The sequence below is a fragment of the Papio anubis genome, chromosome 5 (assembly GCF_008728515.1).
Source record: "Papio anubis isolate 15944 chromosome 5, Panubis1.0, whole genome shotgun sequence".
Taxonomy (NCBI): domain Eukaryota; kingdom Metazoa; phylum Chordata; class Mammalia; order Primates; family Cercopithecidae; genus Papio; species Papio anubis.
In genome coordinates, this window is record NC_044980.1 from 107,957,399 (window position 1) to 107,979,998 (window position 22,600).

General features: G+C 37.2%; 1 protein-coding gene across 2 annotated transcripts in view; it reads right to left on the bottom strand.

Annotated features, from left to right (window-relative positions):
- TRIM36 (tripartite motif containing 36) overlaps window positions 1-22,600 on the bottom strand; it is a 54,639-nt gene that overhangs the window by 7,841 nt on the left and 24,198 nt on the right. For both annotated transcript variants that reach the window (XM_003900005.5, XM_003900004.4), the window contains exons 3-7: window positions 12,214-12,539; window positions 9,661-9,807; window positions 6,709-6,804; window positions 2,790-3,043; window positions 2,426-2,550 (exon numbers count right to left, since the gene is read on the bottom strand). In XM_003900005.5, the coding sequence (XP_003900054.2) occupies window positions 2,426-2,550; window positions 2,790-3,043; window positions 6,709-6,804; window positions 9,661-9,807; window positions 12,214-12,539 (948 nt within the window). The remainder of the gene's footprint in view (window positions 1-2,425; window positions 2,551-2,789; window positions 3,044-6,708; window positions 6,805-9,660; window positions 9,808-12,213; window positions 12,540-22,600) is intronic.

Below are 22,600 nucleotides of genomic sequence, written 5' to 3' on the forward strand. Positions count from 1 at the left end.
TCCCAGGCAGAAATGCAGTGGCACGATCTCGGCTCATGGCAAGCTCCACCTCCCGGGTTCATGCCATTCTCCTGCCTCAGCCTCCCGAGTAGGTGGGACTACAGGCTCCCGCCACCACGCCCAGCTAATTTTTTGTATTTTTAGTAGAGACGGGGTTTCACTTTTTGAGTTTTTAGTACAGACGGGGTTTCACCACGTTAGCCAGGATGGTCTCGATCTCCTGACCTCGTGATCTGCCCACCTTGGCCTCCCAAAGTACTGGGATTACAGGCGTAAGCCACTGGTGCCCGGCCTCTCAATGAATAGTATATCATTTCTTTTCATATTTTATTCTGTAGAGTTGCAAAGCAAATTAATTTTTCTGAATACAATCATGATACATATTTTTGTAAGGAAATCAGAAACTAAAAAATACACATTAAAAGATTTTACTAAAGAACCTGCCAGTATTTTCCCCCTCAATGGCATACTACTACATGGATATATCAACATTTAACTGTTGAGTTTTGGAAACAGGTTTCTGGTTTTTCACTAAAAATAAATGATTAAAAGCTAAATCTTTGTTCATATGCATAGTCCTTTCTATAGAGCCAATTCCTAAGCTTAACTGCTGGAATGATATGCTAAGAACAATATGCTATAAAAGCTACACACACACTTTTATGTCAAATCACAGAGAAGGACATGAATAAGAATCAGAAGTCTCTCTCCTCTCCTTATTCCCCAATGGATAAGCATGTCTGCGTATGCTGCATTTATACAACTGAACGTTATGCAGCCATAATGCGTTCTGGAAAGTTATCCTAAATACATTTTAAAATTAAAAAAAAAAGTTACAAAATAACACAAATAGTATATCCCCTACCCCATATCCTTTTTCTTTCTTTTTTTGAAAGACAGCTTTCAAAAAAAAAAAAAAATGCATGTAGCAAAAAGCAAGGGGAAGATCCATCAGCCAGAAGCTAGGTGACTACTATCCCATTCTCATCCATCTGTTTCCTTGCTATACAATGGTATAACCCAGGATCACCCACCCTCAACCTCACCTTTCCAGCAACCACTTTGGGATCCAAAGGGAGGGAGGACCTAGGACTCACAAGTAAGCAAAAATATATTTGTATATATATACTCTTCAAGTATACATTTTGGAAACACAGTATAGTGTATGAAATACAAACAGCATTTTAAGTGACGACAAATATCTTTGAAAAAATAAGGTAGTCATAATAAATAAATATCAGATTCAGGTACAGATTTGAAAAAGGGGTTGCAGCTAATCCTTCAGAGTTTTAAACTTTTAACAAGACAAATTTCCTTTCATTAACATACAAATTTACAAATCTGTACCTATAAAGTAATCACACTATAAGCATATCTTTCTAAGGACTGTAATTGTTCACCATCACTAGAAGAGAAACCTTAGGGAGAGGAATGAGGTGAGCAGAAGAAAAACAGGCAAGGAAGACCTCCCTGCTAGGGAGTAGCAAAATAGAAACATAAGCAAGTGTTATGGGCTGAACTGCATCCTTCCCCAGTCCCCCAGATCCCACCCTCGCCCCTGGAAATTCACAAGTTGAAGTCCTAAACCCCAGTACATACCTCAGAATGTGACTGTATTTTAAAATACGGTCTTTAAAGAGGAAATTAAATCAAAATCAGGTCATTAGAATGGGCCCTACTCCAATATGACCAGTGTCCTTATAAAAAGAGAAGATTAGATTACACACAAACACAAACAGAGGACCATGTGAAGACACAGGGAGAAGACAGCCATTTATCAACCAAGAGGAGAGATTCAGAAGAAACCAACCCTGTCAACACCCTGATCTCCGACTTCTAGTCTCCAGAAATGTAAGAAAATGAATTTGTTTGAGCCACTCAGTCTATGGTACTTTTGTCACTGCAGCCCAAGCAAACTAATACAGCAATGTAAACAGCCTGCAGATTCCATCTCTAGGCTTCTGTTCGAGAAAGTCACATACACTTGCCCCAAAAATTCTGACAAGGATGTGCAATACAGCATTGCTTTATAAAAGAGGAAAAAAATAGAAAAAAAAGTATCTTAGTAGGAAAATGATTTATTTATTTATGAAATACTGTAAACAGTTAAAATATCACTTTAAATCAAAATTTCACATAACAAATATTTACGTTAATTTTCTAAAAAGGAATTTACAAAAAGAATACATACAACATAATGTTATTTATGCAGTGTTTAAAAACACACAAACTAATGGAACATAGTTTTTGTGCATAAAAATACAGTTATAAAAACATAAATAGGATATGATTTCAGGATGCTACGATAGTCCTGGGCAAGTGATATGCTGCTTTATAATGTCAAATTTAAGAGAACTTGTGTTTTCTTCCACACTATATAAATTCAGACAAAAAGAATGAGGTTTTTGCCTTCATTAAGACTTACCACTAGAGAAAAAGGATAATTCTCCAAGAAGTTCTGTTTGCTTAGAGGTATTAACAACATAGTCTTCAAAAGAAGTCTGAGCTGCAGGTCTAAAGCTCTTCAAAGATTCTGTGGCTTTCTGTATTCTGCAGACAGATATTTTATACAAAAAATGATTCTTCAAGAAGGCAAATCAAACAAAATATCTGCAACATGATTAACAAAATAACACCCACACTTCATTCAAAATTAAAGTTAAGAATGAGGCAAGATGTACCTCACATTAACACAGCATTATGGACCACTCAGAGCTACAGTGAGAATACACAGCAGCATTTAATAAAATTGCTCAAGAGGTTCTGAAGTTAGAAGTAAAAGAGAATACCTGAGGTGGAGCTGCTTTGCTGTTTGCACAAAGCAAGACTGATCCGTCTCCTTTAGCACTTCTTGAGCATATCCCACAAGTCCATTGTTCTCTAGAAGTCCCTGGTACTCCTCCATTTGAGTCTGAAATTTGTCTAATCTTAGTTTCTTGGAGGAGTCAATTGCCTTCAAAACAGATGATTTCCTCTCTTCCAGAATTTCAAAGAGCTTTTCAAAATGTGTAATTGCTTCTTCTTTAGCCCTCTCTCCATTACACTATGAAAAAACAGTATCTCCATTACACTAAGATAAAGCATTGCCTCTTCTGTCAAACCCAAATGGCTTTCCACAAAGTTCTACATAATTATATTTCATCTATGTGATGACAACATTATCAAAGTTCAATAAAACCAACCTAGATATTATAAAGAAAAAAAGTTTTATCTGACTCTGAAATTTTCAGAACAATATTTTGGCATCAAATACATTCAGCAAAGAACAAATGACAACTTTTATTCAGATTTACTTTGTAATTTTATAATATTGTACTTCCTTAAGCTTTTCGTCTCCAAAGTCCAGTATAGACAATTTAGTCAATTAAATAAGAGAACAATCTTTCAGTGGTATATAAAGGAATTTGAAGGAGAAATGAACTGATTTAACCAAAAACAGGAAGACACAAGTCCAGAGCTTTGAATTCATTTCAAATTCAGAAATGTTTTAACCCTTTCTACGCTACTCCAACTTTTTAAAAAGTTGTTTTTGTTTTTGTTTTTTTGAGATGGAGTCTCTCTCTGTCACCCAAGCTGGAGTGCAGTGGCGCGATCTCGGCTCACTGTAACCTCTGCCTCCCCGGTTCAAGTGATTCTCCCGCCCCAGCCTCCCAAGTAGCTGGGACTACAGGCACGTGCCACCATGCCCGGCTATTTTATTTTCATATTTTTAGTAGAGATGGGGTTTCGCAGTGTTAGCCAGGATGGTCTCGATCTCCTGACCTCATTTGTGATCAACCCTCCTTGGCCTCCCAAAGTGTTGGGATTACAGGCATGAGCCACCGCACCTGGCCTAAAAAAGTTTTTAGCCACAAAACTCTAAAATATGACATTCTTTACTAAGATATAAAAATAAAAGTATCCTCTTCACATTAATATAATTTAATTATAATTAAATCCTGACTTAGCTGTGTGACCATATGCTAATCATTTCACTTCTCTTTCTGTTTTTCTCTTCTGAAAACAGGGGATAAGAAAAACCATTTAGGTTTTTGTGAAGAGACTTTAAAAGGTTATTTACATAAAGTACATACCACAATGTCACATACTGTAAATAAACATTCATACAAACTGTCAGAAAATGATCCTAGTATTGGTTAAACATTCTGAATTCCTATAAAATCAGAGCTCATGATTTCAGAAGACTGGCAAAACACTCCTAAGCAGTTATTATAACAGACTCACAGCAGGCAACAGAAAAAAGTCTTCGAGAACACTTTTTTTTTTTTTGAGACGGAATCTCGCTGTGTTGCCCAGGCTATAGCACAGTGGCGTGATCTCGGCTCACTGCAAGCTCCGCCTCCTGGGTTCACGCCATTCTCCTGCCTCAGCCTCCTGAGTAGCTGGGACTGCAGGCACCTGCCACTATGCCCATTTAATTATTTTTTGCATTTTTAGTAGAGATGAGGTTTCACCGTGTTAGCTAGGATGGTCTGGATCTCCTGACCTCATGATCTGCCTGCCTCGGTCTCCCAAAGTGCTGGGATTACAGGTGTGAGCCACCACACCCGGCTTTTTTTTTTTTTTTTTTTTTTTTTGAGACGGAGTCTCGCCCTGTTGCCCAGGCCAGAGTGCAATGGTGTGATCTCGGCTCACTGCAACCTCCGCCTCCTGGGTTCAAGCAATTCTCCTGCCTCAGCCTCCCGAGTAACTGGGATTACAGGCACGTGCCACCATGCCTAGCTAATTTTTTTGTATCTTTAGTAGAGACAGGGTTTCACTATGTGAAACCTGTGGCCAGACTGGTCTCGAACTCCTGACCTCGTGATTCACCTGCCTCGGCCTCCCAAAGTGCTGGGATTATAGGCGTTAGCCACTGCACCTGGCCAAGAACATTCTTAAAAGCTGATAATATATGGCAGAAGTGTACTGTGCATTTTCCAATGGCTTCCAGCCAACACCAACATAATGAAAGGAAATTTTTTCCAGATCTCCTGTTTCCTAACACTGAAAACCACATATTTTTAAAAGAGAGGGAGTAGAAGGTAGTGATATTTTGATAGTATTTCACTGACAAATCACAACATTAAACTCAGAAATATTATTATAGAGAGATTTTTTTCCAGCTAAGTATAATTACAGATAAAAAGACAGTATCACCACCATCACTGAGTAAAGGTCAAGAATGGAGGCAAGTTATCTACCATAAAAAAAATCCTTATTGATAAGCCTGCAGATACAGCTTAGGCAAATGATACAAAACAACTCAATAATGTCCCCACGATCACAAGGAATCGGTGTCTACATGAATACTTGACACCTAAGTTCTGCAATTTTTAACCTATTGATGACAAATCCCAAAACAGACTCTCGGTCTTTATTTCAGAAGTGAAGGGCAGCAGGACCGAGAGGACCAACAAACAAGGCTACTAATAAAATGACCAAAGATGCAACACTTGAAGCAAACTACTGAGGTGATCATCTGCTTTGTGTTGAGACAGTCTGTCATTTAATCCAACAAAAATATGAAAAAGAAAACCCCAAACTGCATGGAAAAACAACTGACAGGCAGTAAAGATCAGGAAAATAATATTAAAAACAAAAGCACTACTGGTAAGGGTGTTAATTTACATGATTTCTCAATAATTTCACCCTATATTGGAAAAAAATTTCTTCAAGTAACAGAGTCATACTAGCTGGGATATTTTTATATTTAATTACCAAAAATCAGGAGTAATGGCTCAACTTTGTTTCAAATGGAGAAGAAAAACAAGTGTACAACAAAGTCAATGAAGAATATCTGGACTTTTAAAATAACCCAACCCAATCCCCTTTTACTATATTTTTAAAGTTATCTTTTCCAATTTTTTATTAAAACATAATACACAAATGGAAAAATGTACATGTAAGTATAAAGACTAATGAATCTTTACCCACACACTCAATATAACCAGCATCCAACAGAAAATCCAGCTTACATAAAAGAACATTACAAGTATTCCAGAAGCCTCCATATAACCTTTCCAGACACTGATCCACCCCTCCTCAACTCTAACAACGTCATCTAGTTTCACCTTTTTTGGTACTTTTTATAAATGTAATCACATGGTATGTATTCCTTTGTGTCTGGCCCCTTCCTTTCAACATTATTGCAAGATTAATCGACACTGCTGTGTGCAGCTGCACATCATTCATTCTTATTGCTGTTTTTATTCTACTGTTAATGGGCATGTGGGTAGATCCCACTTTGTGACAACTACAAACAAGGCAGCCACCAACATTCTAATATATGTCTTTTGGGGAACATATATAGGGTATACACTCAGGAATACCTGAAATTTAAAATAAACCTGGTCTAATCTGCATATAGCACATTTTCCAAAAGTGATCTATTAATTTTAAAAAATATAATAAAAATAAGTAAAACCTATCAGTTCCCTTATATTACTATTGCATATTTTTGAGATCTTGTTAGTTGCCACACAAATAGTCATTTTTCCCTCTGTGTTCCAGTATCATTTAATCACCAGCTTTATCACAGAAGTGACCGCACAACATTGTAATTCATTTTTTATATTTGTTTCCAGAGCCCCAGAAAAGCAGGGGTGAAATCTAACACAACTTTGTATTCCCAGCTCATATAATACTCTCAGGATTTTATGAACAAATGAGTGAATGTCTAGATAAAATAACAATAATTTAAAATATGTAAGATAGTTTATCACTTACCTCTGTTTCTTTCATTAACAAGTTTAGTTCAGATATTTGACTCTTCACTTGGCTTTCCTTACCAATAAGGTAATCAATATCCTTTGAAAGCTTTTCCTGTTGAAACACATTCATAACACAAATGGACAAAACGGGAGTTTAACAAAGACCTTGCAGAGTTTTTTTTTTTTAATTACACAGGACTCATCCTCTTCTACAGCCTCTGATAAACAGATAATAAAATCAACTATGGCAATTATCATTATTAACCCAGAGTAAACAATTAATGGCCTTAGGCAAAGAAGGCCAAAGGATGTATGAAATATTAGAATCAGTTGGAAAAAAAGAACAAGGTAATAATGGTTAGTCAAAACTTCTGAATATAAAAATAATACATTTTTATTGTTTCATTGTCATTCCTAGAGCTCCTGCTCCTAAGGCTTCTAAGTAAATGGAAGAGCAGCAATTCAAATAGTTTTGTCTTCAGATTTTACAATTTACTCTCACAAACACCCACGTGCACACACACACACACACCCCTATACACAATAGGAATAGCAACAAAGAGCCTTCCAAAATAATATTCACAGTCCATCCCAGTCTATGAAATAATTACACAATAATGAAAATAGTTTTATAAAAACAGGCAATTTCCAGAGCTCATTGAGTGATCTGTCTGTAAGGCAGACATTTTGAAGTATAGTTTCTTTCCCACAGAAATGCCGTCATAGGTTTTGGTGAGATCTCTGGTCTTGCCCAGAAAACCTACTCTGAAATACACAAAAAACAAAACACAAAAGCCCCGAAACACCATGGGGTAAAAAGTTGTAACAGAAAAATGTATTCAGAGTCTAAATAAGAACAAGAACATCCAGAAAATGCCTTTCAAGCTGTAGCCCTTACAGGCCGATCTGAGCATTTCAGGCTCAGTTTCCACCAATGACTTGAAAGGAAAAGGGTGTTCAAGAAGAAGGCACTATTAAACACTAAACACTATTCCGCAGGCTGAGAGGTACTTCTTACCACCAAGCTGAAAGTAAAATGGCAATTCTGACAATACCATCCCTAACAGGCCCATGTGGAAATCAGAAGTACTAGGTGCAAGTGGTGGTACCCTTTTTAACTACGGTAGCAATGAGACAAATTTGGCCATTTAAATTTAAGTAAGGCTTAGTTCTATGATAGCAGCTTACATTAGAACTACAAGATAGGAAAAGGTAAGTTAATTGACTCAAAGAGGTAAGGACCAGAGAAGGATACAGGGCAGAATTCAGACGCATGATCTAAAAGCACTACACTCTCTGAGTTTTAATGCTCAAAGTATCTGGCCAACTACATGTTTATCTGAGAACAGCTTTTATCTGAGACAGCTCCAGTCTTAATAGTCCCCTCAAATATAGCCAGTTTGTTTTAAAAGGCTAGATTAGTTTTGTCTCCAAAAAGTATATGCACCACACAGAAAATAGGCACTGAAGATTAAAATGTAAAAAGACAAGGCTACCACTAACTCCTTTAGATAAATCAGGACCCCAGTTCTTTAGGCACTAATCAGAGGCTAATTTCTCAGGGAATTCAAAATTGCTCAGAAGCTTTCCTCTGGATCGGTCGTTCTCAAACACCAGTGTATATCAGTCTCCTGAGGGCAAACTAAGAACCCTGAGGAGATGCAGCTGAGTCCAAGGAGGCCATACGTTGTAAGGCATGTACCTAAGAAGAGACTGTTGTAAAGAGAAAGAACTCCAGAGACACAAACAGTCCCCCTTATATATTCAGCAGTCCTCATCAACTCTTGTGTGTGAGGAAACTGCCCAAGCCTAGGCAAAGAATTATCCTACAGGCCCTGAGGAAACAATGCCAGGAGCTTACACAAGGCTGGGAAGAGTGTCTGTTCCCCACCAGTCAGATTAAACAAACAAACAAACAAAAAAAAAACAACCTCAAAATTCACAGGGCATTGAAAAAAGTAATCAAAAGCTTTTACTTCGATAGTCAGGTAACATTAGCCCTTAGAACCAAATGCTGTTCTGTCCTGCCTCACAAAGTAAGATCCAAACGTTTCCAAGTAACTTAATCACATACTCAAAGAAAACAGCATTTGTAGGAATACAAAAATATCCAATAACTGGCAGCCAATCAAAAATTAGCAGGCACGCAAGGTAGCACAGGAATATAAACTCTAATTAAAAAAAAAATCAATCAAAATTGACCTAGTGAAACGGATGAGAGAATTAGTAGGCAAGAACAATTATACAATTATACCTGTATTCCATATGTGCAGAGAAGATAGAGCACAACATAAATATAAAATGTAAAACAAAACAGTTTGCATATATGCAATTAGATAGAGGCAAAAAATGCATACACGTATTGTTAGAGAGGAAGGAAACAAAATGGGTAGTTAGGTATACAGACGATTTCTTTTAAAAATATTGTTTAAAGGGAAAAAGAATAAAACAAAAAGTTTTCTACCACTGCCTGCTTTGCTGTTGATTATCAAATTTGAAAGTTTTAAACATCATCAATAAAGCTAACAGAAAGGAAGTAATTCAGTTTTAAATCGTAAAGGTGCCATCAGAATGAACAAAATACTGATTCTATAGGCAAGAAATAAGAATCAAGTGTCTTAAAACAGCCACAACCCTTTAAAGTATGTCAATCCTATGTAGACATCCATTATTATAGACATTGGGCTCATTTGGGTATCATGATGAAGTGTCCTTCATCCTTCTCTCTTCCCTCAGAATTCAGAGCTAATGCAATATAGGTGACAATATATGCCAGGCCTTATCAGTACCACAAATAACTGTTCATCAGAAATACTAACAACCTAATATTAGTAGATCATTAAGTAACACTTTAACTCAGTTTAGTACAAAAAAGGTCATGTAACCACCATGATTTTAAAAATTAAAAGTTAAAGGCATAAAGTAAAGTTACGAAGACTCAAAATTCTGTTCCAAAAATAAGTCCTACCTTTAAGGTTTTGTAGGCACTGCTCATGGTGGTTACACGGTGGTTGGCATGATTACCACCCAACTTACACAGATGGCAAACTGGCCTCCGACATAATTCACAGTACATGTTTATTCTCTCTGTTTCATGTTCTGGGCACATTAAAATCTATTGAGTAAAGAATAAAAGTGTGATTAAGGATCTAGGTTTCAAGTAACCTGACAAACTACCAAAATACAAATATTTCCTTTACAAAATCACTAAATAAAGCCATTTAAATGAACATGAATGTAAAAAGAAAAATGGTCGATACGTCGCATGAAAATTCTGTATATCGGAATTACTATTTTTCAATTTGAGGGTTCAAATGATTAATGTGTAGATGTTGTCTACAGCCATACCCCTCTGAACGTGCCCAATCTCTTCCTAATATGTAAATGTTATTTCTCCAAAACTTGTTCAGTTAGAGTTTCATTCCTATCAGATTCAAATGGAATGAACACTTAGCCAAGTTAGAAAGGCCATCTGACCACACTGATGAGGCAATTCTTAACTATCATTGTCAATATTTTTAATGAAGTACCATAACAATTTATGAGACTCAAGGCCTCAGTAACAGAAATCTGTTACTAAAAGAGTCTCAGAAAACTTTATAAGCTTCTAGATGTGTTTCCTTTTACAAATTAATTACAAATGCACTGACCAAATTTGGAACTGTTTTTCTGATTTGTCTACCTTTTTACTCTGTAAACTATTATCGTAGAGGACTAAAAGCTATCTGATAAATAACATATGAAATTTTATGTAAAATAACTGTTTTCATTTGAAAGGGGAAATTCCTTTTAGTATGTTAATAAAATCAAAAGTTGTTAAAGATTCCAACAGATTACATTTCAAGCAACTGTAACTTGTCTGATAACTTATAGACATTTATTTATTTATTTACGAGACGGAGTCTCGCTCTGTCACCCGGGCTGGAGTGCAATGGTGCGATCTCGGCTCACCGCAACCTCTGCTCACTGCAACCTTCACCTCCTGGGTTCAAGCAATTTTCCTGCCTCAGCCTCCCAAGTAGCTGGGATTACAGGCATGTGCCACCATGCCCAGCTAATTTTGTAACTTACATTTAAAAGGAACAAACAAAAAGTACAATATAGAAAGTCCTAATACCAATATATAGGCTCAGGAGAAAAACAATTGGAAAATGTTTCAAGTTTTTCAGCATGTCCAAGCTTCCACATCCCCAAAGCCATTACATTTAAAATAAAATAAAAAGTTTGTCTATCTGCAAGAAATGATCAAAAGAACTCAACGTTATAGGCAAATATTCCATAGCAGTAAGGAACACCATATTTTGGACACCGTTTTAGAATTTTACTATATTGAGTAGCACTAACTACTTGACAAATGAAATGTTTCTCAGTATAATCTATCTGTATTTCTTTTGGTCTTATCAATGTTTTATTATATTTGTAAACAGAAACTGTAAGGCTATACTTAAAATTTCCTTAAATCTTTAATTCACAAAGACCCAACCTTAATAAAAGTCATTTAATCAAAGGTTATTTCATGGTAGAAATAATTTAAAAGAAACATTAAAACATCAGGTTGAAGTTACAAATTTTTAAAAATTGATGGCCTTGAGCATTTAAAATGAGGAATATAATAGAGGATTAAAAGCTATCTGATGAATCTACTGCCAGACTGACACAGTTTGAGAAAGGTCATTCAAAATGTGACAGCACAGATGGTTTTTGCCTTAATCTACCAATCCTTCACTATTTAATATAAGAAATAGCTCATAGTTTCAAAAAAACTTTTGAGTTTTTCCCATTTTTTATTACAAATTAAAGGTTTTACACTTAAGAATGCAAATAGATTTTCATACACAGGTTACTACGTTATAAGGAATAAGAACTTTGAAAAACTCAACCACAGGTTTTAAAAATTGATATAAATCAGAAAGAAGTGAAGATATCAAAAGATCAGTTTATTTCCAGGCACATAGCAGGGCAAACAATACATAAACTTCTTTTGAGCAATATTAAAAAAATTACTCAGAATGTTTAAGAAATGCAAATTCTACTTTAGATAACATATAACCATTATATCACAAGCTACAAGCTACAAAATATTAGGCTGTAGTTACTTTTATTCATTGTACAATTCTAGCTAACTAAAAACAAAAATACGTTTCGCAGTCAAACTTTTTAAGCAATTATGGATTTATCACACTAAAGCACAAAAAGGCTTTTTAACTTTAACCATTTCCATCTTAAAGAGTATATCTGAGATAACCTTTAATCAGAGTTATCATTACAAACATTCATTTATTGTAGTGTATCACACTGGATTATAATAGAATAAACCACAATATTGCCCTCTATTGGTGGGGATGTTTAGCCCCATAGTAAGTAACTCCAGCCAACTAGGCCTTAAGTTCTCACACCTGCTTTAAAAGTTATTTCCTTTCTGTCAAGTTCTAGATTCAATATATTTATTTCATAACATTAAGTTACATAAACGTTTCACAACATTAAGTTAAAATAACACTCTAATAAAAACTTCACTTACCTTGGGTCTAAAGTTAGTAGTTGGACCAACATACTCATGTTGAGCTTTTATTGTACCCCAAGGATGATGAATTTTGAAGCATTCATTGCAGTAACTTGCACTACAGTCCATGCAGCTTTTTGTGGATTCCTGAGGTGGTGGTTTACAAAGGTCACACATAATGGCTGTGGCTGCCCTAGCTGCCTGCCGATATCTTTCCACAATAGTTTCCAAAGTGAAGTTTCGAAACAGACCATTGATTCCTCGTTCTCCAAGATCCACATCATGCTCACAGCCAGGGCAAGGAAAAATAGTTGTCCTCGGGGTCAATGAATTGCGCTTCCACCCTGTGTAATTAGTAAGTCTTTGTTTAGTTACAGCTGTAGGAAAATGATTAGAATGAAGGAAAGAGGAGTCCTGTCTTACAGACATATCTACAAATATATCACAAAAACAGTATCCGAAGTGGCTCCACATGAAATTTGTATTGTGAAAATGTTTTTAAAAATTTTTCCTTAGTATACAAAAGACAAGCCCAAGTTATTAGTTATCAAATCAAAAAGGAAAATATTCTATAGTAAACCCACATCAAACCCATATTAAATCATAAAGATAAAACATATAATACAATACTACATGGGGTCAAGATCTTTTAAAATTATATAATTAGCATTTATAGTTACTTTTATACACTATATCCAAAGGCATTGAAATGAACAGTCTTTGCTGACTGACAGGAAATGAGTCGATACATAAAAGAGCAGGGGTCCCTAGCACAAGGCCTGTGAAGACGCGCCAGGCAGATCCATGAACTATTGGAAATCTTTCATCTATATACATATGCATATTTTCTGGTAAAACCCCACAGCTTTTATCAGATTTCCAAAAGAGTATGTGACGTGACCCCAGAATTTTTAAAAACACTACAATAGAGGGTTTCCCACTGTAGTATTGTTTTATCTGGAAAAATTCAGTAGGGAAGATCATTAGTTAACCGAGTGCAATCTACAGAAGAGTGAAAAATGCATTCATAGACCTATAATTCAGTGATTTTTAAGAGGGACCAACCATTTAATATCTTCTTATGACCTGAAACAAAGAATCATTAAGATTACTTAATTCAGTAAGCCAAAAGTTGCTCCAAAAATACTGCCAATACTTTTACAACATATATAAAACAATGAATGACCTTAAACATCACACTTTCCAATTTTAATAAATCAAGAAACCAATGTATGACAGTCCTTACTCACTGGTTCACAGGACTCCAGGGTTGTCCATTTACCACAGGTGCATGCATACCATATTACCCCATTTGTAAATCTGTTCTTTTTTTTTTTTTTTTTTTTAAAGACGGAGTCTCACTCTGTCGCCCAGCCTGGAGTGTGATCTCAGCTCACTGCAACTTCCACCTCCCGGGTTCAAGCAATTCTCTGCCTCAGCCTCCTGAGTAGCTGGGATTACAGGTGCCCACCACCACGCCTGGCTAATTTTTATATTTTTAGTAGAGATGGCATTTCACCATCTGGCCAGGCTGGTCTTGAACCCCTGACCTTGTGACCCACCCACCTCAGCCACCCAAAGTGCTGGGATTACAGGCGTGAGCCACCGCGCCCGGCTGTAAATCTGTTCTTAAGAGTATGTAGTCTTACTTGCCCACAAAATAAGTCCCTTAACATAAACACAAACTTCTTAACCTACATTCTTTCATACTACCATGTAACCAATATCAAAAATGAATGGCTGAATTTGGTATACCACATAACTGTCATCACTCAAAAGAATGTCTTAAAAGATGTCTGACATGATATCAGTTCAGGTAAAATTTAGCAATCAGCCCACAATATTACTTATTGGAAGTGATGTTATAGCATGCTATATGGCACTGGGCCCCAAAATCTACTCATACAACAAACATGCAGAATATTTTAGTATCTTCATTTAAAGATATTTTAACCTTTACATTTTTAAACATTAATGCATACAAAAAAGCTGCCCAATAAAAATTTGAAAATCCTAAAATATATCCAGATAATAATTCTAAAAACATGCAATACAATCCAAAATCTTTCACACCACAGCAGGCATATAATGAAATAAGCAGCAAAGCTACTTTGAAATCACATGCCAATGAAAATTTCATTTAGGAAATAAAACAAGCCAAACAATTCTGGAAATGGTATGGTGCAGTGGTCAAGTTTAAAAAAATGGAAATTCATATTTAATTGCAGGTTTCCATACATGAACTAGGTGATGAAAATTTAGATAAATAGAAAACTAATATCAAAAATGTTAAAAAATGAGTTATTTTTGGTTTTATGAAGATTATGACCAATTAAAGTAATGGGATAATGAAAAGTAAATAATGACAACAAAATCAAGCTTTAACATGTATGCTGGTGACACCCAGACTTGGGTCCTCAGAAATTTGAAAACAAAAACAAAAACAAAGAAGTTTCATCCCTTTTCTGTATACCTCTGCTAATGTATTTTTACAGTAAAAAAAAGTGTGAAACACTAAACTTCTTAAATCAGACATTATATTAAGACGTAATTTTTCACAACTCATTCAAATAGATACCTTGGTTATCTTTCTGAACTGATCTTGAAAGTTCTCAAATATTTCTTACAAATGCTAAAGAACTTTTATTTCATGTCTTATACTTCTTTCATTGTGTTCATAAAAACAAACAGTAGATGTTCAGAGCAATAAACAAAATGAGAATCTTAGGATATTCTGGGAAGTAAACCTAATGAAAAAATCAAGGCAATGGAACTAAGAACAAAATGGAAGCGTCAACTTTCTACTTTCCATGGCTGTGCTATCTGATACAGTAGCCATTAGCTACATGTGACTTTTAAAATTTAATTAAAATTAAATAAAATTTAATATTCACTTATTTGGTTACCATAGCCATATTTAAAATTCTCAAGAGACACATGTAGCTAATGGCTACCATATTATATGATACAGGGTTGAACATTTCCATTATAATAGGAAGTTATATTGCATAGTATTGCTCAATTGCATTAGACAATGAAAAAGAAAAATAGAGGGATCATTGCAAACTAGATTGAAGGACTATAACTAGAGGAAGGACTAGATTGCAGCTCTGACAGAGCAGCATGTGGAGGCTAGCATTGTGAAATTTTGCTCCAGAATGACTACAAAAATAAACTAGGAAAGCTGAGAGGACCCACAGAGCCCCTGAAGGAAGCAGATTGCTCCTACAGGACCTGGGAGACACCCTAAATACTGCAAGGGCCCAGACTGTGGAAGTGGGAAAGGGAGATTGTGTGCCCCCAAACACACCTCCACTGGGGAAACTGAAGGCCTGGATAACGGGAGAAGATTTTGACCTTACCTGGAGCTGAGTCAATTTAGAGAGCTGAGTGAAATACAAGGGTAGAGGAAGCAGCGGGAAAACCCCTGGAAGCTCACTGGGCCCCCACTAAGTTGTTTTTGTCTGGTCTCACAGGCAGGGATCCTTCTGGAGAACAGCCAGAGGCTCTGGGAAAAGGCCACAGGGAGAAGGAAATCTCCAGCTGAAGTTTGATACAATTTGAACTGATGGAGAAGCCTTCTGGCCAGAACTTGGGGGAGCGTGTAAATCCAGTGTGCAGACTCCACAGGCGAGAGAAGGAAAACCATACTTGCTTTTGCAGCTGGGAGGTGGGTAGACTAGGGCAAGTTCTCAGTCCTGCTCATCCACTGCCTGGAAACAAACTTAATAATGTTGTCAGGGGCACAGTGGAAGTGAGACTGGCCCTTCAGATTGTGTGGGAGCTGGGTGATGCCTGTGACTGCCGGCTTTCCCCCACTTCGCTGACAACCTGTGTGACACAGCAGAGGTGGCCATAATCCTCCTAGGAACATAACTCCATTGACCTGGAAAGCTCAACCCCAATCCCCGCAGCAGCTGCAGCAAGAGCTGCTCAAGGAGAGTCTGAACTCAGACATGCCTAGCCCTGCCCCCACCCAATGGTCTTTCCCTACCTACCCTGGTAACTGAAGACAAAGGACACATAATCTTGGGAGTTCTAGGGCCCTGCCCACCGCTTGTTCCTCCTCCTACTACCACAGTTGATGCCCTTTGGAAAGTTCCACCTCCTGGCAGGAGGCCAACCAGCACAAAAATAGTGCATTAAACCACCAAAGCTAAGAAGCTTCAAAGAGTCCATTTCACTGCCTGCCACTTCCATCAGAACAGGTGCTGGTGGTACCCATGGCTGAAAGACCCAAAGATGGTTCACATCACAGGACTCTGGGCACACAACACCCAATACTGGCCCAGAGCCTGGTATGCTTACTGGGTGGATAGATCCAGAAGAGAGAACAATCACTACAACTCGGCTCCCAGGAAGGCACATCCATAGGAAATGCGGAAGAGTACTACATCAAAAACAACCCATGGGACAAAAGCAACTGAACAGCAACCCTGAGCCCTAACCTCTCCTCTGACAGAGCCTACCCAAATGAGAAGGAACCAGGAAACCAACTCTGGTAATATGACAAAACAAGGTTAACACCAACAAAAATCACACTAGCTCACCAGCAAGGGACCCAAACCAAGAAGAAATCCCTCATTTACCTGAAAAAGAATCCAGGAGGTTAGTTATTAAACTAATTGACACCAGAGAAAGGCAACGCCCAATGTAAGGAAATCCAAAAAATGATACAAGAAGTGAAGGAAGAAATGTCCAAGGAAATAGATAGCATACATAAAAAACAATGAAAACTTCAGGAAACAATGGACACACTAATAGAAATGCAAAATGCTCTGGAAAGTCTTAGTAACAGAATTGAACAAGTATAAGAAAGAAATTCAGAGCTCGAAGACAAAGTCTTCGAACTAATTCAATCCAACAAGACGAAGAAAGAATAAGAAAATATGAACAAAGCCTCCAAGAAGCCTGGGATTACGTTAAATGACCCACCCTAAGAATAATCAGCATTCCTAAGGAAGAAGAGAAATCTAAAATTTGGAAAACGTATTTGGGAGAATAATCGAGGAAAACTTCCCCAGCCTTGCTAGAGACCTAGACATCCAAATACAAAAAGCACAAAGAACACCTGGGAAATTCATGGCAAAAAGATCATTGCCTAGGAACATTGTCATCAGGTTATCAGTTAAGACAAAGGAAAGAATCTTAAGAGCTGTGAGACAAAAGCACCAGGTAACCATAGGGGAAAATCTATCAGATTAACAGCAGATTTCTCAGCAGAAACCCTACAAGCTAGAAGGGATTGGGGCCCTATCTTCAGCCTCCTAAAAAAAAAATTATCTGCCAAGAATTTTATATGCAGCAAAACGAAGCTTCATTTATGAAGGAAAGATAAGAGTCTTTTTCAAACAAATGCTGAGAGAATTCGCCACTACGAAGCCTCCTCTAAAAGAACTGCTAAAAGGAGTTCTAAATCTTGAAACAAATCCTGGAAACACATCAAAACAGAACCTCTTTAAAGCATAAATCACACAGGACCTATAAAACAAAAATAAGATTTAAAAAAACAAAGAAAACAAGGTATACAGGCAAAAAATAGCACAATGAATGGAATGGTACCTCATATCTCAATACCAACTGAATGTAAATGGCCTAAATGCTCCACTTAAAAAAAGATAAAGAATTGCAGAATAAGTAAGAATTCACCAACCATCTGCTGCCTTCAAGAGACTCACCTAACACATAAGGACTCACAAAAACTTAAGCTAAAGGGGTGGAAAAAGACATTTCATGTGAATGGACACCAAAAGCCAGCAGGAGTAGCTATTCGTAAACCAGACAAAACAAACTTTAAAGGAAACCAGTTTAAAAAGACAAAGAAGGACATTATATAATGATAAAAGCCTTATCCAACAGGAAAATATCACAATCCTAAACATATATACACCTAACACAGGGGCTTCCACATTTATAAAAGAATTACTAACAGATCTAAGAAATGAGATAGACAGCAACACAGTAATAGTGGGAGGTGTCAATACACCACTGACAGCCCTAGACAGGTCAAGACAGAAAGACAACAAAGAAACAATGATTTTTTTTTTTCTTTGAGATGGAGTCATGCTCTGTTACCAAGGCTGGAGTGCAGTGGCACAATCTCAGCTCACTGCAATCTCCACCTCTCAGGTTCAAGAGATTCTCCTGCCTCAGCCTCCCGAGTAGCTGGGATTACAGATGCGTGCCACCAGGCCCGGCTAATTTTTGTACTTTTAGTAGAGACAGGGTTTCACCATGTTGTCCAGGCTGGTCTCGAAGTCCTGACCTCAGGTGATCCTCCCGCCCTGGCCTCCCAAAGTGCCAGATTACATGCGTGAACCACCATACCTGGCCAGAAACAATGGATTTAAACTATTCCTTGGAACAAATGGACCTAACAGTTATATGCACAACATTCCATCCAACAACCACAGAATATACATTCTATTCAACAGCACATGGAACTTTCTCCAAGATAGACTGTATGAGAGGCTACAAAATGAGCCTCAATAAATTTGAAAATACTGAAATTATATCAAGCACTCTCTCAGACCACAGTGGAATAAAACTGGAAATCAACTCCACAAGGAACCTTCAAAACCATGCAAATACATGGAAATTAAATAACCTGCTCCTGAATGAGCACTGGGTCAAAAAAAAAAAAAATGAAATCAAGATGAAATTTAAATATTCTTCAAACTGCATGACAATAGTGACACAACCTATCAAAACCTCTGGGACATGGCAAAGGCAGTGCTAAAAGGAAAGCTCACAGCCCTAAACGCCTATATCCAAAAGTCTGAAAGAGCAGCAAGAGACAATCTAAGGATACACCTCTAGGAACCGGAAAAACAAGAACAAACCAAACCCAAACCTAGCAAAAGAAAGGAAATAACCAAGATCAGAGCAGAACTAAATGAAATTGAAACAAATGAAAAAAAAAAAAAAACCACAAAAGATAAATCAAACAAAAAGCTGGTTCTTCGAAGATAAATAAAATTGATATACCATTAGAAAAATTAACCAAGAAAAGAAGAAAATCCAAATAAGCTCAATAAGGAATGAATCAGGAGATATTACAATTGACACCACAGAAATACAAAAGATCATTCAAGGCTGCTATGACCACTTTTACATGCATAAACTAGAAAACTTAAAAGAGACAGATAAATTATTGGAAAGATACAACCTTCTTAGCTTAAATCAGGAAGAATTAGAGACCCTGAACAGACCAGTAACAAGCACCAAGATTGAAATGGTAATTTTAAAATTACCAACTAAAAAAGTCCAGGATCAGACGGATTCACAGCAGAATTCGACCAGGTATTCAAAGAACAATTTGTACTAATCCTACTGACACTATTCCAGGAGATACAGAAAGAGGGAACCCTCTCTAACTCATTCTATGAAGCCAGTATCACCCTAATACCAAAACCAGGAAAGGACACAACAAAAGAAAACTACAGACCAGGCTGGGCATGGTGGCTCACGATTGTAATCCCAGCACTTTGGAAGGCTGAGGCGAGCAGATCACCTGAGGTCAGGAGTTTGACACCAGCCTGACCAATATGGAAGAAACCTCATCTCTACTAAAAATACAAAAAAATTCGCCAGGTGTGGTGGCGCATGCCTGTAAGCCCAGCTACTCTGGAGGCTGAGGCAGGAGAATCACTTGAACCCAGAAGGCGGAGGTTGCAGTGAGCCAAGATCACACCATTGCACTTCAGCCTGGGCATCAAGAGCAAAACACTGCTTACAAAAATAATTAGCTGGGTATGGTGGCAGGGACCTGTAATCTCAGCTACTCAGGAGACTGAGACAGGAGAATTGCTTGAACCGGGGAGGCAGAGGTTGTGGTGAGCCGAGATCGCACCACTGCACTCCAGCCTGGGCGACAAAGAGCGAAATTCCGTCTCAAAAACAAAAATAAAAATAAACTACAGACCAATATCCCTGATGAACATAGACGTTAAATCCTTAACAAAATACTAGCTAACTAAATCCAACAACATATCAAAAAGATAATTCACCATGATCAAGTGGGTTTCATACCAGGATGCAGGGATGGTTTAACATATGCAAGTCAATAAATGTGATACACCACATAAACAGAATTAAAAACAAAAATCACATGATCATCTCAATAGATGCAAAAAAGGTATTTGACAAAATCTAGCATTCCTTTATGATTAAGACTCTCAGCAAAATCAGCATACAAGGAACATACCTCAATATAATAAAACCCATCTATGACAAACCCACAGCCAAGATAATACCGAATGGGGAAGAGTTGAAAGCATTCCCTCTGAGAACTGGAACAAGACAAGGATGCCCACTCTCACCACTCTTCTTCAACATAGTACTGGAAGTCCTAGCCACAGCAATCAGACAAGAAAAAGAAATGAAGGGCAACCAAATCGGTAAAGAGGAAGTCAAACTGTCACTGTTTGCTGATGATATGATTGCCTCGAAAACCCTAAAGACTCCTCCAGAAGGCTCCTAAAACGGATAAAAAAATTCAGCAAAGTTTCAGGATACACTAATGTACACAAATCAGTAGCTCTTCTATACAACAACAGTGACCAAGTTAAGAATCAAATCAAGACCTCAACCCCTTTTACAATAGCTGCAAAAAAATAAAAAAAATAAATAAATAAAAAAACAGGAATATACTCAACCAAGGAAGTGAAGGACCTCTACAAGGAAAACTACAAAATGCTGCTAAAGGAATCATAGAAGACACAAAAAAATGGAAACACATCCCATGCTCATGGATGGGTAGAATCAAATATTGTGAAAATGACCATACTGCCATGAGTAATCTACAAATCCAATGCAATCCCCATCAAAATATCACCATCATTCATCACAGACTTAAAAAAAAAAATTCTAAAATTCATATGGAACCAAAAAAGAGCCTGCATAGCCAAAGCAAAACTAATAAGCAGAAAGAACACATCTGAAGGTATCACATCACCTAATTTCAAATTATACTGTAAGGCCATAGTCATCAAAACAGTATGGTACTGGTATAAAAATAGGCACATAGACCAATGGAACAGAATAGAGAACCCAGAAATAAGCCCAAATACTTACAGCCAACTGATCTTCAACAAAGCAAAGTAAAACATAAAAGTGGGGAAAGGACATCCTTTTCAACAAATGGTGCTGGGATAATCGGCTAGCCACATGTAGGAGAATGAAACTGGATCCTCATCTCTCACCTCATACAAAAATCAACTCAAGATGGATTAAAGACTTAAACCTAAGACCTGAAACTATAAAAATTCTAGAAGATAACATTGAAAAAACCATTCTAGACTTTGGCTTACGCAAGGAGTTCATGACCAAGAAGTCAAAAGCAAATGCAATAAAAACAAAGATAAATTGCTGGAACTTAATTAAACTAAAGAGCTTTTCCATGGCAAAAGGAATAGTCAGCAGAGTAAACAGACAACCCATAGAGTGGAAAAAAAATTTTCAAAATCTATACATCTGACAAAGGACTAATATCCAGAATCACAATGAACTCAAACAAATAAATAAGAAAAAAACAATCCCATCAAAAAGTGGGCTAACGACATGAATAGACAATTCTTAAAAGAAGATACACAAATGGTCAACAAACGTATTTCAAAATGCTCAATAGCACTGTATGATCAAGAAGATGCAAATCAAAACCACAAAGTGATACCACCTTACTCCTGCAAGAATGGCCATAATAAAAAAAAACAGATGTTGGCATAGATGCAGTGAACAGGGTACACTTCTACACTGCTAGTGGGAATGCAAACTAGTACAAGCACTACAGAAAAGAGTGTGGAGATTCCTTAAAGAACTAAAAGCAGAGGCCAGGCGTGGTGGCTCACACCTGTAATCCCAACACTTTGGCAGGCCAAGGTGGGTGGATCACCTGAGGTCAGGAGTTCGAGACCAGCCTGGCTGCCATGGCAAAACCCCGTCTCTACTAAAAATAGAAAAATTAGCCAGGTGTGGTGATGCTTGCCTATAATCCCAGTTACTTAGGTGGCTGAGGCAGGAGAATCGCTTGAACCTGGTGGGCGGAGGTTGCAGTGAGTCAAGATCACGCCATTGCACTCCAGTCTGAGGGACAACAGTGAAACTCTATCTCAAAAAAAAAAAAAAGGACTGAAAGTGGAACTACCATTTGATCCAGCAATCCCACTAGTGGGTATCTACCCAGAGGAAAATAAGTCATTATACAAAAAATATACTTGCACATATATGTTTATGGCAGCACAATTAGCAGTTGCAAAAACGTGGAAAAAACCCAAATTCCTATCAATTGAGTGGATAAAGAAACTGTGGTGTTATATATACACGATGGAATACTACTCAGCTATAAAAAGAAATGAATTAATGGCATTCACAGTGACCTGGATGAGACTGGAGACTATTATTCTTA